General features: G+C 42.3%; 1 protein-coding gene across 1 annotated transcript in view; it reads right to left on the reverse strand.

The window, feature by feature from the left end:
- The window catches only part of calcrl2 (calcitonin receptor-like 2), a 32,349-nt gene that overhangs the window by 13,034 nt on the left and 4,132 nt on the right, over positions 1 to 15,183 (reverse strand). Inside the window, exons 2-7 of the mRNA XM_056233313.1 lie at positions 14,056 to 14,150; positions 9,608 to 9,773; positions 4,745 to 4,852; positions 3,437 to 3,549; positions 3,262 to 3,353; positions 1,974 to 2,097 (exon numbers count right to left, since the gene is read on the reverse strand). Of these exons, the coding sequence (XP_056089288.1) occupies positions 1,974 to 2,097; positions 3,262 to 3,353; positions 3,437 to 3,549; positions 4,745 to 4,852; positions 9,608 to 9,773; positions 14,056 to 14,109 (657 nt within the window). The 5' untranslated portion in view covers positions 14,110 to 14,150. The remainder of the gene's footprint in view (positions 1 to 1,973; positions 2,098 to 3,261; positions 3,354 to 3,436; positions 3,550 to 4,744; positions 4,853 to 9,607; positions 9,774 to 14,055; positions 14,151 to 15,183) is intronic.

Here is a 15,183-nt window from a genome sequence, read left to right on the forward strand (position 1 = left end):
TCTTAAACGGTTCTCTTAGGTAAGGGAAACATTTAAGTTTTTCACGACAGCGATCCTGGATTCACGTTATAAAAGTTTGTTGTTGCCATAGATACGCAAAACACTAACATGTCGGAATATCACGTGTCAGTCCAGTGACGCTATCACGTAACACCGCGTTAGCTCCGAACGTGGCGGCAGTTTGTGTTGTTCACCATCTCATGCTTTGGCATTTGTTTTGGTTTTGTGAATGCACTTCTGGCTCTGTGTCTCGAAATACAGCTGAGTATATTTCCATAGCATACCTGTTTTCTTCTGTCATGATTCCTTTTAAAACACAGAATCAGCTCGTTCTCCTGTGAATTTTTTGTCGGCCACACACTCTCCGTGCGCCCACTGACTTAACGTTGTGATAGTTTACATGCGAGTCGCGTTTAATGACAGACAGACAGCCGTCTAGTTTGATAGCGATGTCAAATATTGCGCGTCGATCAAATCCGTATTCTGGCAACAATTTTTCATCGCTAAATTAGTCCAAAGGGTTCTCCCTATTCTCTATGATCTTCAGCTGGTTCCATAAATTCAGCCATGTCGTCTTATTTTTGTCCGCGTTACTCTTAAGGTTACGATTTCCAAACCTTAAGTTATACTTAGGGAAATTACCGTTAAGGGTTTTTATGCAACACTTAACGATTACTTAAGTGAAAAAACAGCATTTAAGGGAAATTCTAAGTGTTTATGACGTTTCACTAAAAAAACCCGTTAAGTAACACTTAAGGGTATTTTTCTGCAACACCCTTAGGTTTAAGGGAAACTTAAGGGCGACCTTAAGGGAAAATTACACTTAAGGTGCTTTATGCAACCGGGCACTGGGATTTTCACGCACAACCATCTCTAGGGTTTACAGAGAATGGTCCGAAAAAGAAAAAACATCCAGTGAGCGGCAGTTCTGTGGGCGGAAATGCCTTGTTGATGCCAGAGGTCAGAGGAGAATGGCCAGACTGGTTCGAGCTGATAGAAGGGCAACAGTGACTGAAATAACCACTCGTTACAACCGAGGTATGCAGCAAAGCATTTGTGAAGCCACAACACGCACAACCTTGAGGCGGATGGGCTACAACAGCAGAAGACTCCACCGGGTACCACTCATCTCCACTACAAATAGGAAAAAGAGGCTACAATTTGCAAGAGCTCACCAAAATTGAACAGTTGAAGACTGGAAAAATGTTGCCTGGTCTGATGAGTCTCGATTTCTGTTGAGACATTCAGATGTTAGAGTCAGAATTTGGCGTAAACAGAATGAGAACATGGAACCATCATGCCTTGTTACCACTGTGCAGGCTGGTGGTGGTGGTGTAATGGTGTGGGGGATGTTTTCCTGGCACACTTTAGGCCCCTTAGTGCCAATTGGGCATCGTTTAAATGCCACGGCCTACCTGAGCATTGTTTCTGACCATGTCCATCCCTTTATGGCCACCATGTACCCATCCTCTGATGGCTACTTCCACCATGTCACAAAGCTCTAATCATTTCAAATTGGTTTCTTGAACATGAAAATGAGTTCACTGTACTAAAATGGCCTCCACAGTCACCAGATCTCAACCCAATAGAGCATCTTTGGGATGTGGTGGAACGGGAGATTCGCATCATGGATGTGCAGCCGACAAATCTGCGGCAACTGTGTGATGCCATCATGTCAATATGGACCAAACTCCCTGAGGAATGCTTCCAGCACCTTGTTGAATCTATGCCACGAAGAATTGAGGCAGTTCTGAAGGCAAAAGGGGGTCCAACCCGTTACTAGCATGGGGTACCTAATAAAGTGGCCGGTGAGTGTATATAGTAATTTAAGTGCACACTAACTTTAACTAAACCCATTTTGAAAACCCCTGTTTCACAGTAAATATTTAAGTGAAAGCAACCATCAAGTTCAGTTCATAATGCTCACATGAATATCATCATATATATATGTGTGTGTGTGTGTGTGGACTTACAGAGTCTGTTCTGCTCTGATGGCCGCCGATGACAAAGTAGAACCAGCCGATGGTGGCGAAGGAGTTCAGGATGAAGGATGTGAACATGTTTTTATGAAGAGTGATCCGCTGACAGCTCAAACACCTGCACAAACACACGCATTCGTTCCTTATATAGTAGGTGACGTATGAAGCCTTTTCAGAAATACAGAAAGGGGTCATGACATGTTTTTTTATTTATTATTTGAATATGTTCCTTGAGTTTCACTTATAGAGTAGATAAAGTTTTATGCACAAAAAAAAACCCTAATATTGTTTAATAATTTATAACCTTCATACTGTCTGAAATGATCCGTTTTTAATGCGCGGCTCCTTTAAGGCTTGTCAGTAATCGCCCACTGTTATGATTGGCTAACGTCATTGTATAGGAAACAGTATCCCTTGCTATTGAAAACATTTACAGACGAAGCATTATGAATCATTTACTGAGGGTTTCTGATGCAGATTCTGTCAGATTAATACAGTCTCTGCTTCATCTGTCAACAGAAGTTTCTCTGTGAACTCTCCATTACACTGTGTCTCAGTCAAACGCTCCGAACACACACATAATCCTGCGACGCCATCCGGGACGCCGTTAAAATAAAGCATCCGCTTGTTCCTGACGCTGGATCTCCCGAAGCCTCGACAGAAACTCAAACCAGCCGTTTAAACTGGACACACGTTCTTCCACTCTTTCATTTCAGAGACTGAACGCCAGTGGGCGGAGCCTATGGTGTGATGAGGTGGAACTATTGGTCGATGTCTTGCTCTGGAGGCGGGCATATGCAAATGTGTGATGTCACAGATCCCGCAATATCAAAACGAGCTGTTTTTGGAGCTTGATTAAAGAAATGCTTTGTTTATAATGAGGAGGACGTTTTAATCAAGATGTTTTAACCTTTTATATGCCATAAGATCAAGGCAAGTTTTAATTCTCATGTCCCCTTCCACTCTTTCATTTGTCCAGTTGTTACAGACTCAAGCGTGTGGAGTCCGTCAGAAACTGAACACACATCTGTATTATTCATACATTTTTTTTTTCTGTTCTTCTAACGTTTTTTGAATGTTACTTTTTTCAGAACGTTCAAAAGTAACATTCCAATAATGTTTGAAAAATGATGAAATGGAATGTTCCCTTAATGTTCGTATAACCAAGAAAAAGCTTTTTTAGAACATTGTAAACCTGGATGTTCAGAGTAATAACGTTTTGGGAACATTAGCAAAATGTTCGTAGAATTTAGTCTTGTTTGTGTTTGTTGTCCTAACGTACTTGAAGTAGGAGAAGATGCATATGGAAATGATGAGCGATATGATGGAGAGGACGTTTCCCACAATAGCCAGATAGTAAGCCACAAGCGTGAGCTGCAGGACAAACCAGAGACACACAGATTATAAAACAGACGGGATTATGATATAATGATTTCATATTTAAGCTGAAGCTTAACCTTGAGTTTCTGCTTAGTGTAAGCGGAGCACTGAGTGTAATTGGACCAGAGTCGGTTGCTTTCTGGGTGACGAAACCAATGGCCGTCTGAGTCACACACTTTGGTCACTTTTTCTGAATGAACAAAAGGCAAAATGTGAAAAGACATGTTTGCGTGCATCACAAGTTACCGTAGTCGAGTTAATCAAATTAGTCTTTTTAAGTAATGCATTGCTTTTTAATTTACAAGAAAATATCTTTTTCAGTAAGTAAAGCAAGTAACTTTGACTGACAGCTCTCCTGTCCTCATGTTGAATACATCTGCATCTCCTTCAGCTTGAGGCTCATTCCTTTTACTTTTAGTGTGAAAGACACTTTACATTTGCAAAAAAATAGAACTTTTTTTAATTTAACTTAACTTAACACATTACTTTCTATAGAAATTTATTAAGTAAACTAGTTACTTTTTCTTTTAAAAGTAACTTTTCCCAACACAATAAATTCCATCACAATCAAAATAACTTTATTTTTGTAATTAAAACTGCCTTGAAAAGCAATCAAAATCTTTTTAATTACAATATAATTAATTTTGCTCTCAGTTAAAAAGACATGAGAAACTCCATATTAAAGAAGTAATATATACCGTGTATATATATATACTTATTGTGCCACTTAAATGCGAGCTGTAGTTTTGTCAAATTGTCAAATTTATATTAAAAAAAGTTTTAAAAATTCTAAATCCTACATTTTTCCAGGTTTAAATTACAAAAAAATAACGATTTTACACATGGTTTCAGACTTTTGGAACCCAGCATTATTGCCTTCAATTGATGAACAGTGACAGTAAAGACATTTATTATGTTGCAAAATATTCTATTTCAAATAAATTCTGTTCTTTTGAACTTTCTATCCATGAAAGAATCCTGAAAAATAAAATGTATCATGGATTTCACCAAAATATGAACTGTTTTTAACACTGATAATGTTTCTTGAGCATCAGATCCTCATATTAGAGTGATTTCTGAAGGATCATGTGACACTGAAGACTGGAGTAATGATGCTGAAAATTCAGCTTTGATCACAGGAATAAATTACACTTTACTGTATATTCACATTGAAAACAGCTGATTTACATTACAATAATATTTCTTTATGATCTGATTCTTGTCATGTTTATCTTTTGAAGTTTGATTATGTTACCTATTCAGTTTATCTGTATTGTTTCTTTGTCTACTGTCATGTTTATTTGTATTATATTGTAAAGCGACCTTGAGTTTGTAGAAAGGCGCTATATAAAATAAACGTATTATTATTAGTAGTTTTATCTCACCAGATGGATCAAAATCCTGGAAGTAGGAGGGGCAGTGCTGGAAGGCGGTGCCGGGGGCGGAGTCTCCCCAGCAGAGCCACCCGTCCCATGTGCGGTTACAGTACGGGCCTGCAGGGGGCGAGACACACATACACACACTTTATTAACATTTACTTTTACATTTACATTTAGGGCCCTATTTTACGAGTGGGCAGGTCCTGTGAACGAGTGGGCCGGTCCTGGTGATTGTGAACGAGTGGGCGTGTCCTGGTGAACGAGTGGGCGGGTCCTGGTGAACGAGTGGGCGTGTCCTGGTGAACGAGTGGGTGGGTTCTGGGTGAGTGGACGGGTCCTGGTGATTGTGAACGAGTGGGCGGGTCCTAGTGAATGACTGGGCGGGTCCTGGTGAATGAGTGGACGGGTCCTGGTGATTGACTGGGCGGGTCCTAGTGAATGACTGGGCGGGTCCTGGTGAATGAGTGGGCGGGTCCTGGTGAATGAGTGGGTGGGTCCTGGTGATTGTGAACGAGTGGGCGGGTCCTAGTGAATGACTGGGCGGGTCCTGGTGAACGAGTGGACGGGTCCTGGTGATTGTGAACGAGTGGGCGGGTCCTAGTGAATGAGTAGGCGGGTCCTGGTGAATGAGTGGACGGGTCCTGGTGATTGTGAACGAGTGGGCGGGTCCTGGTGATTGTGAACGAGTGGGCGGGTCCTAGTGAATGACTGGGCGGGTCCTGGTGAATAAGTGGACGGGTCCTGGTGATTGTGAACGAGTGGGCGGGTCCTGGTGAATGAGTGGGTGGGTCCTGGTGAACGAGTGGGCGGGTCCTGGTGATTATGAATGAGTGGGCGGGTCCTGGTGAACGAGTGGGTGGATCCTGGTGAACGAGTGGGCGGATGAGTGGGCACAATCACCAGGGCGGGTCCTGGTGATTGTGAATGAGTGGGCGGGTCCTGATGATTGTGAATGAGTGGGCGGGTCCTGGTGAATGAGTGGACGGGTCCTGGTGATTGACTGGGCGGGTCCTAGTGAATGACTGGGCGGGTCCTGGTGAATGAGTGGGCGGGTCCTGGTGAATGAGTGGGTGGTCCTGGTGAATGAGTGGGTGGGTCCTGGTGAACGAGTGGGCGGGTCCTGGTGATTATGAATGAGTGGGTGGATCCTGGTGAACGAGTGGGCGGACGAGTGGGCACAATCACCAGGGCGGGTCCTGGTGATTGTGAATGAGTGGGCGGGTCCTGATGATTGTGAATGAGTGGGCGGGTCCTGGTGAATGAGTGGACGGGTCCTGGTGATTGACTGGGCGGGTCCTAGTGAATGACTGGGCGGGTCCTGGTGAATGAGTGGGCGGGTCCTGGTGAATGAGTGGGTGGGTCCTGGTGATTGTGAACGAGTGGGCGGGTCCTGGTGAATGAGTGGACGGGTCCTGGTGATTGTGAACGAGTGGGCGGGTCCTGGTGATTGTGAACGAGTGGGCGGGTCCTAGTGAATGACTGGGCGGGTCCTGGTGAATGAGTGGACGGGTCCTGGTGATTGTGAACGAGTGGGCGGGTCCTGGTGAATGAGTGGGTGGGTCCTGGTGAACGAGTGGGCGGGTCCTGGTGATTATGAATGAGTGGGCGGGTCCTGGTGAACGAGTGGGTGGATCCTGGTGAACGAGTGGGCGGATCCTGGTGATTGTGAACGAGTGGGCGGATCCTAGTTAACGAGTGGATGGGTTCTGGTGATTGTGAACAAGTGGGCGGGTCCTGGTGAACGAGTTGGCAGGTCCTGGTGATTGTGAACGAGTGGGCGGGTCCTTGTGATTGTGAACGAGTGGGCGGGTCCTGGTGAACGAGTGGGCGGGTCCTGGTGATTGTGAATGAGTGGGCGGGTCCTGGTGAACGAGTGGGCGGGTCCTGGTGATTGTGAACAAGTGGGCGGGTCCTGGTGAACGAGTTGGCAGGTCCTGGTGATTGTGAACGAGTGGGCGGGTCCTTGTGATTGTGAACGAGTGGGCGGGTCCTGTGAACGAGTGGGCGGATCCTGGTTAACGAGTGGGTGGGTCCTGGTGATTGTGAACAAGTGGGCGGGTCCTGGTGAACGAGTTGGCAGGTCCTGGTGATTGTGAACGAGTGGGCGGGTCCTTGTGATTGTGAACGAGTGGGCGGGTCCTGGTGATTATGAATGAGTGGGCGGGTCCTGGTGAACGAGTGGGTGGATCCTGGTGAACGAGTGGGCGGATCCTGGTGATTGTGAACGAGTGGACGGATCCTGGTTAACGAGTGGATGGGTCCTGGTGATTGTGAACAAGTGGGCGGGTCCTGGTGAACGAGTTGGCAGGTCCTGGTGATTGTGAACGAGTGGGCGGGTCCTTGTGATTGTGAACGAGTGGGCGGGTCCTGGTGAACGAGTGGGCGGGTCCTGGTGATTGTGAATGAGTGGGCGGGTCCTGGTGAACGAGTGGGCGGGTCCTGATGATTGTGAATGAGTGGGCGGGTCCTGGTGAACGAGTGGGCGGGTCCTGGTGATTGTGAATGAGTGGGCGGGTCCTGATGATTGTGAATGAGTGGGCGGGTCCTGGTGAACGAGTGGGCGGGTCCTGGTGATTGTGAATGAGTGGGCGGGTCCTGGTGAACGAGTGGGCGGGTCCTGGTGATTGTGAACAAGTGGGCGGGTCCTGGTGAATGAGTTGGCAGGTCCTGGTGATTGTGAACGAGTGGGCGGGTCCTTGTGATTGTGAACGAGTGGGCGGGTCCTGGTGAACGAGTGGGCGGATCCTGGTTAACGAGTGGTTGGGTCCTGGTGATTGTGAACAAGTGGGCGGGTCCTGGTGAACGAGTTGGCAGGTCCTGGTGATTGTGAACGAGTGGGTGGGTCCTGGTGAACGAGTGGGTGGGTCCTGGTGAGCGAGTGGGTGGGTCCTGGTGATTGTGAATGAGTGGGCAGGTCCTGGTGAACGAGTGGGCGGGTCCTTGTGATTGTGAACGAGTGGGCGGGTCCTGGTGAACGAGTGGGTGGGTCCTGGTGATTGTGAATGAGTGGGCGGGTCCTGGTGAACGAGTGGGCGGGTCCTTGTGATTGTGAACGAGTGGGCGGGTCCTGGTGAACGAGTGGGTGGGTCCTGGTGATTGTGAACAAGTGGGCGGGTCCTGGTGAACGAGTTGGCAGGTCCTTGTGATTGTGAACGAGTGGGCGGGTCCTGGTGAACGAGTGGGCGGGTCCTGGTGATTGTGAATGAGTGGGCGGGTCCTGGTGAACAAGTGGGCGGGTCCTGATGATTATGAATGAGTGGGCGGGTCCTGGTGAATGAGTGGGCGGGTCCTGGTGAATGAGTGGGCGGGTCCTGGTGAATGAGTGGGCGGGTCCCTGTGATTTTTTGTTTTAAAATGTAATTTTAGTGCTTCATCATTTCATTTAGTTGCAACATTTCAATTTTTTTTGTTTACATTTTTTTATCTAATATTCATATTATTTAATTTCAGCTTTTCTTAAATTAACGGAAACTATTTCACTATTTTAGTGCCAATAGTTTTAGTTAACAATAACAACACTACAATTAGCAGATAGTCTGTTTTTCTTTTAAATGTATATTTAACAAAGTTGCCAATAAAAAATGAAAATAATAATAATAAAGCCATAATGTTAGGCAAATTTGCTTCAGTAAATGTATCCTGTTTTAAGTATGTTTAAATGGTTTGCTGTAACTTGTTTTCTTTCTGAATCTCCTGTGTTTAACAGGAAACAAACTAAATGATGCTAACATCACTTCCTGTCTTTCATCCTCTTACTGCAGTGGATTCTGGGAGTTTCATCTCCACACCAGCAAGAGCTAAAGGCAAAGAGACAGTAATTCAATTAGAGAAACACAATTATGCACTTATTTTTATTTATGTTCAAGCCTTCATCAACTTCCCTCGATTAGGCCAAACGAATCCATTATCATTTCAACTAAGCTTTAAGATCATACGGGAACTGATTACACATAACCAAATGTAGACTGTGAAATTATTCTAGAAAGTGGTTGTTAGATGTTGCTATATAAGTTTTGCATGTCTTCTTCATCTTTAGTTCTTCAGAAAATGTTAATGATTATTGATCTGCCATGCTCACCTTTTATTTGACTGATTCATTAAAGTCCCCTGTAGTCCATCATTTCATCCCTTAAAACTCATCTTTGATCACCAAAATTACATATTTAAGTGTTTTTTCCTTAAAAAGTATTCTATGAATATGCAAATGAGCCCCGCCTCCACTCACTCACTCAGCTCAGAGATCCACTGGTTGACGATCACACGTTGATCTGATTGGTTACAAGGTCGTTTGTGTTGCAAATAAATGAAATGAAGCACTAAAATTCTTTTCAAAAATTACATTACATTAAATTACAAAATTAAATCAAGCTATATACATATATATAGAAACAAAATTACAAAAACTTAAAATAAAATTAAAACTAATTTAGTATAGAAGTAAATAACAATACTAAACTAACAATATTTGGCCCTAAACTTAATTCAAGAGTTATTTTCTAAAAAACAATTCATATTTATTTACTGGTAAAATAGTTTCCTTTAATTGAAATAAAGCTGAAATTAAATGAAATTAAATAGTTTGTGACGTTAGAAACACCAGCGATTTCAAACCGTGTTTTTGAGACTGTCTTTGGTTCACTGCAGTTTTAAGGAGGAAATACTCAGCAATGCTGTCGACTTATGAACTTACACATGGTGTGTCTTAAAGCAGATTAAAAACACCACATAGACACATAAACAACATTAAAAGCTGGATTTGCACCAAAGGGGGACTTTAATTATATCCATTTTAACTTGTTTAATTATTTTGCAAATTGACTTTTACGTCTGTCCTTGATTTATGCACGTGTGTTTCTGATCAACGCTCACCTGGATCTCTGCGCGGAGGCTCGTACATTATTTTGAGGTAACACTCAAACTGGGCGGAGAGGATCTGCTCACGGGTCACGCTCAGATCCGCAGGGGATTCTGGGATATCGCTCCCCTCGTCTGCTGACATCCTCGCCGCTACGAGCACATCCTCACACTGACACACCTGTGCTCGTATTCAACAGGAACATAATACTTCACAATAAGGTTTAATATGTTAACATTAGTTCTATAGCATTTATTAATCTTAAATTCAACATTTAATTATAATTTTTTTTAAATCAAAGATTAATGGACTGTAAACTAACATGAACAAACAAAAGTAAAAAAAATTTACATTAACAAAGATTAACGTGGATTTTAAATATGTGGACGACTTTTTAACAATAACTGATCCTGTAGTGATCATTTAATTTTATTATGTTAAGTAATTTATTGTATTTTTTTATTGGATGCACCGATAGTAAATCTCTCAGCCGATTATTCAGAATGATATTTGTTGATACCGATAGTCTGATTTTCTTAATGAAACTAATGCTGTAAACTATACATGGAATCCTCTCATTTGGTACATAATTATAATATTAGAGGTTAAAATTAACAACAGAGCCCAAACTATTATATTCAACTGCTATTTATTTTCAGATATAATAATCACACTCAAATAAAAACTAAAATGTTGTATGTAACTCAGTTGTACATAAGGTAGTTTTCATAAACATGTCTTCATGACAAATGTATTCAAACACATTCAATTCACATAATTAACAGTAAATACGCTTGTCTCTAGTGTATTTATAGCTAACCAATGAACTCTGAACCCCAGATAACTCTCCTGAGGTAAATGTGACGTTATATCGTTCTCAAGCTGTTTTATTGACGTTTTTCCGCGGTTGAAACACTGATTGATGGATTACATGAGGCATGATTAATTTCAGGGAGTTGTTCTGAATCTTTCAACATTCCTTCTAATGTACATTCATGTTTATTTGCTGCTGTAACTAGTAGTAAAAAAGTAGTACAAAAATATGAAGATTTTGTGTGTGTCCCTTTAAATGCAAATGAGCTGTTGCTCCCCGCCCCCTTTTAAGAAGAGGGCGGATCTTCAAGAGCTCACGCTCCAGCATACTGGTATTGTGTAATATTCAGGTCCTGTGAGAAACTGTTCCAATGGGCGGAGCATACATGAAGAACTGTAACAATGGGCGGAGCATATGTGCCTATTCATGAAAAACTGTAACAATGGGCGGAGCATACGTGCATATTCAAGAAAAACTGTAACAATGGGCGGAGCATACGTGCAAATTCATTAAAAACTATAAAAATGGGCGGAGCATACGTGCATGTTCATCAAAAACTGTTCCAATGGGCGGAGCATACGTGCATATTCATAAAAAACTGTTCCAATGGGTGGAGCATACATGCATATTCATGAAAAACTGTTCCAATGGGCGGAGCATACGTGCATATTCATGAGAAACTGTAAAAATGGGCGGAGCATACGTGCATATTCATCAAAAACTGTTCCAATGGGTGGAGCATACGTGCATATTCATGAAAAACTATAAAAATGGGCGGAGCATACGTGCATGTTCATCAAAAACTGTTCCAATGGGTGGAGCATTCGTGCATATTCATGAAAAACTGTAAAAATGGGCGGAGCATACGTGCATATTCATCAAAAACTGCTCCAATGGGTGGAGCATACGTGCATATTCATGAAAAACTATAAAAATGGGCGGAGCATACGTGCATGTTCATCAAAAACTGTTCCAATGGGTGGAGCATACGTGCATATTCATGAAAAACTGTAAAAATGGGCGGAGCATACGTGCATATTTCATCAAAAACTGTTCCAATGGGTGGAGCATACGTGCATATTCATGAAAAACTGTAACAATGGGTGGAGCATACGTGCGTGTTCATCAAAAAGTGTTCCAATGGGTGGAGCATACGTGCATATTCATGAGAAACTGTTCCAATGGGCGGAGCATAAATAAATATTCATGAAAAACTGTTTCAATGGGCGGAGCATACGTGCATATTCATGAAAAACTGTTCCAATGGGTGGAGCATACATGCGTGTTCATCAAAAAGTGTTCCAATGGGTGGAGCATACGTGCATATTCATGAGAAACTGTTCCAATGGGCGGAGCATAAATAAATATTCATGAAAAACTGTTTCAATGGGCGGAGCATACGTGCATATTCATGAAAAACTGTTCCGATGGGCAGAGCATGCATGCATATTCATAAAAAAAATGTTTCAATGGGTGGATCATACGTGCATATTCATGAGAAACTGTTCCAATGGCGAAGCATACGTGCATGTTCAGTTCTGTTCCGATGGGCGGAGCATACGTGCATATTCATGAGAAACTTTTCAGATGGGCAGAGCATGCATGCATATTCATGAGAAACTGTTCCAATTGGTGGAGCATACGTACATATTCATGAAAAACTGTTCTATGGGCGGAGCATACGTACATATTCATTTTAAAACTGTTCCGATGGGCGGAGAATACGTGCATATTCATGAAAAACTGTTCCGATGGGCGAAGAATACGTGCATATTCATGAAAAACTGTTCCAATGGGCGGAACATACGTGCATATTCATAAAAAAAATGTTTCAATGGGCGGAGCATACGTGCATATTCATAAAAAACTGTTCCAATGGGTGGAGCATACATGCATATTCATGAAAAACTGTTCCAATGGGTGGAGCATAAATGCATATTCATGAAAAACTGTTCCAATGGGCGGAGCATACATGCATATTCATGAAAAACTGTTCCAATGGGTGGAGCATAAATGCATATTCATGAAAAACTGTTCCAATGGGCGGAGCATTCGTGCATATTCATAAAAAACTGTTCCAATGGGTGGAGCATACATGCATATTCATGAGAAACTGTTCCAATGGGCGGAGCATAAATGCATATTCATGAAAAACTGTTCCAATGGGCGGAGCATACGTGCATATTCATGAGAAACTTTTCAGATGGGCAGAGCATGCATGCATATTCATGAGAAACTGTTCCAATTGGTGGAGCATACGTACATATTCATGAAAAACTGTTCTATGGGCGGAGCATACGTGCATATTCATGAAAAACTGTTCCGATGGGCGGAGAATACGTGCATATTCATGAAAAACTGTTCTGATGGGCGGAGCATACGTGCATATTCATGAGAAACTTTTCAGATGGGCAGAGCATGCATGCATATTCATGAAAAACTGTTCCAATTGGTGGAGCATACGTACATATTCATGAAAAACTGTTCTATGGGTGGAGCATACGTGCATATTCATGAAAAACTGTTCCGATGGGCGGAGAATACGTGCATATTCATGAAAAACTGTTCCAATGGGAGGAGCATACGCGCATATTCATAAAAAAATGTTTCTATGGCTGGAGCATACGTGCATATTCATGAAAAACTGTTCCGATGGGCGGAGAATACGTGCATATTCATGAAAAACTGTTCCAATGGGCGGAACATACATGCATATTCATAAAAAAATGTTTCTATGGGTGGAGCATACGTGCATATTCATGAGAAACTGTTCCAATGGGTGGAGCATACGCGCATATTCATAAAAAAATGTTTCTATGGGTGGAGCATACGTGCATATTCATGAAAAACTGTTCCGATGGGCGGAGAATACGTGCATATTCATGAAAAACTGTTCCAATGGGCGGAACATACGTGCATATTCATGAAAAACTGTTCCAATGGGCGGAACACACGTGCATATTCATAAAAAAAAAATTCAATGGGCGGAGCATACGCGCATATTCATAAAAAAATGTTTCAATGGGCGGAGCATACGTGCATATTCATGAGAAACTGTTCCAATGGCGAAGCATACGTGCATGTTCATGAGAAACTTTTCAGATGGGCGGAGCATACGTACATATTCATGAAAAACTGTTCCAATGGGTGGAGTATACGTGCATATTCATGAAAAACTGTTCCAATGGGTGGAGTATACGTGCTGTTCAGTTCTGTTCCAATGGGCGGAGCATACGTGCATATTCATGAATATGCGTGTATGCTCCGCCCATTGGAACAGTTTTTCACAGGAACTGAATATTATACAACACCGGCAGCAAAACTAAAAATTGACAATCACATTCAAGTAGGCGACTTCAAAGGGCATTCATGTGCAATGTTTATCTAGGAAACTCGTATTTAGGATTATTCTGATAGCACGAGAGCGCAGCATCAGAGAGAACAGGCAGAGACGATACGAGACGGTTTCTTCACACACACAGTATGAGTTGCAGTCTGACACGTTGTGATTGACAGGATATGATCATTGGCTGTTTTTAAATACATCAGTGCATCCCTAGTTTTGTGTTGTTTGTCTGGATTTTATAACAGTATTTAGTAAACATAGAAAAGATGAATAAACATATTGCTGCTTGTTAATTGCCGAACCTCTGTGTCCAGCAGCAGAATGAGCATCAGCAGCAGTGACGGGCTTCTTGTCATGATCTGACACACACACAGGGGGCGCTAGAGAGCATCTGTGTCTGTGGTGAAAGACAAACATCTGCATTTTACTATAATTCTGCTTCAGCAATATTTGGAGATGCAAACATAAAATAACAATAAATAACATTTGTGTTTTGTCTAGTGGAGTTTTTTTTTTTTTTAGCTCCAGACCAGTTGACGCTTTAAAGTCTGTTGAACATTGAGTGTGTCTTCTCTGGGATGTGCATGAGAACACACGTTTATTTTTCTGAGAGGATGTCGCTCTCCGTCCATAAACACAGAGGTCGAAGCCCTTCGGCCACAGCTTTACAGGACAGACCATTAAACTCCACCAGAACCAGGGAAACCACAGACATGCTCTTCATAATGCATCAACCATTCACTGCGAAGGTAAAGCTACAATAAATATTTCATGATTCAATATCAAATGAATACTGACACAAGATGCTCATTTTGCCAAGTTCACACAGATTATTTTGGTCATTTTTTTATAAGTTTAATTTATTTTCTTCGCAAATTTTATATACATAAATGTAAATTCACCAACAACAAACCATTTTTTCAACATGGATTTAACGTACTTTAACACTTCATGTTCAGATGACATATATTTTATGTATTGTATACAAAGTTGTATATCATTAATGTCATCTGTATGGTTTGCAAGCATAATAAAAAAATGATGCAACAACAGTCACGTCCCTGTTTCTCCACTTGTATTGTGTTTGCACTGAAAGAAAGGAACACGGATTATTATCAAGTGTTTTCTGTAATGATTGTGGGTCAAACCACTAGTGATGTGTGTGTGTTATTTTGTGATTTCCTGTTGATAGAGTTTCTACAGCGTCTCACGGGGCAGAGACCAGCGCTGTGTGAGTGTGCTGGGGAATATTTCCCATGAGCTCTAGAGTTTGAGGTCAAAGGTCACGATCACACATGAGAAACATCCACAGGATCTGTAATTACAGCAGTAAACCACGAGTTACGGTGATTTTACCACACTTAAGTTACGGTTCAGACTAATCACACCGTGGTAAAATCACCGTAACTTATAGTGTTGTGGATAATTGC

Source organism: Rhinichthys klamathensis, unplaced genomic scaffold, assembly GCF_029890125.1.
Source record: "Rhinichthys klamathensis goyatoka isolate OS25496 unplaced genomic scaffold, OSU_Roscu_1.1 h1tg000366l_1, whole genome shotgun sequence".
Taxonomy (NCBI): Eukaryota; Metazoa; Chordata; class Actinopteri; order Cypriniformes; family Leuciscidae; genus Rhinichthys; species Rhinichthys klamathensis.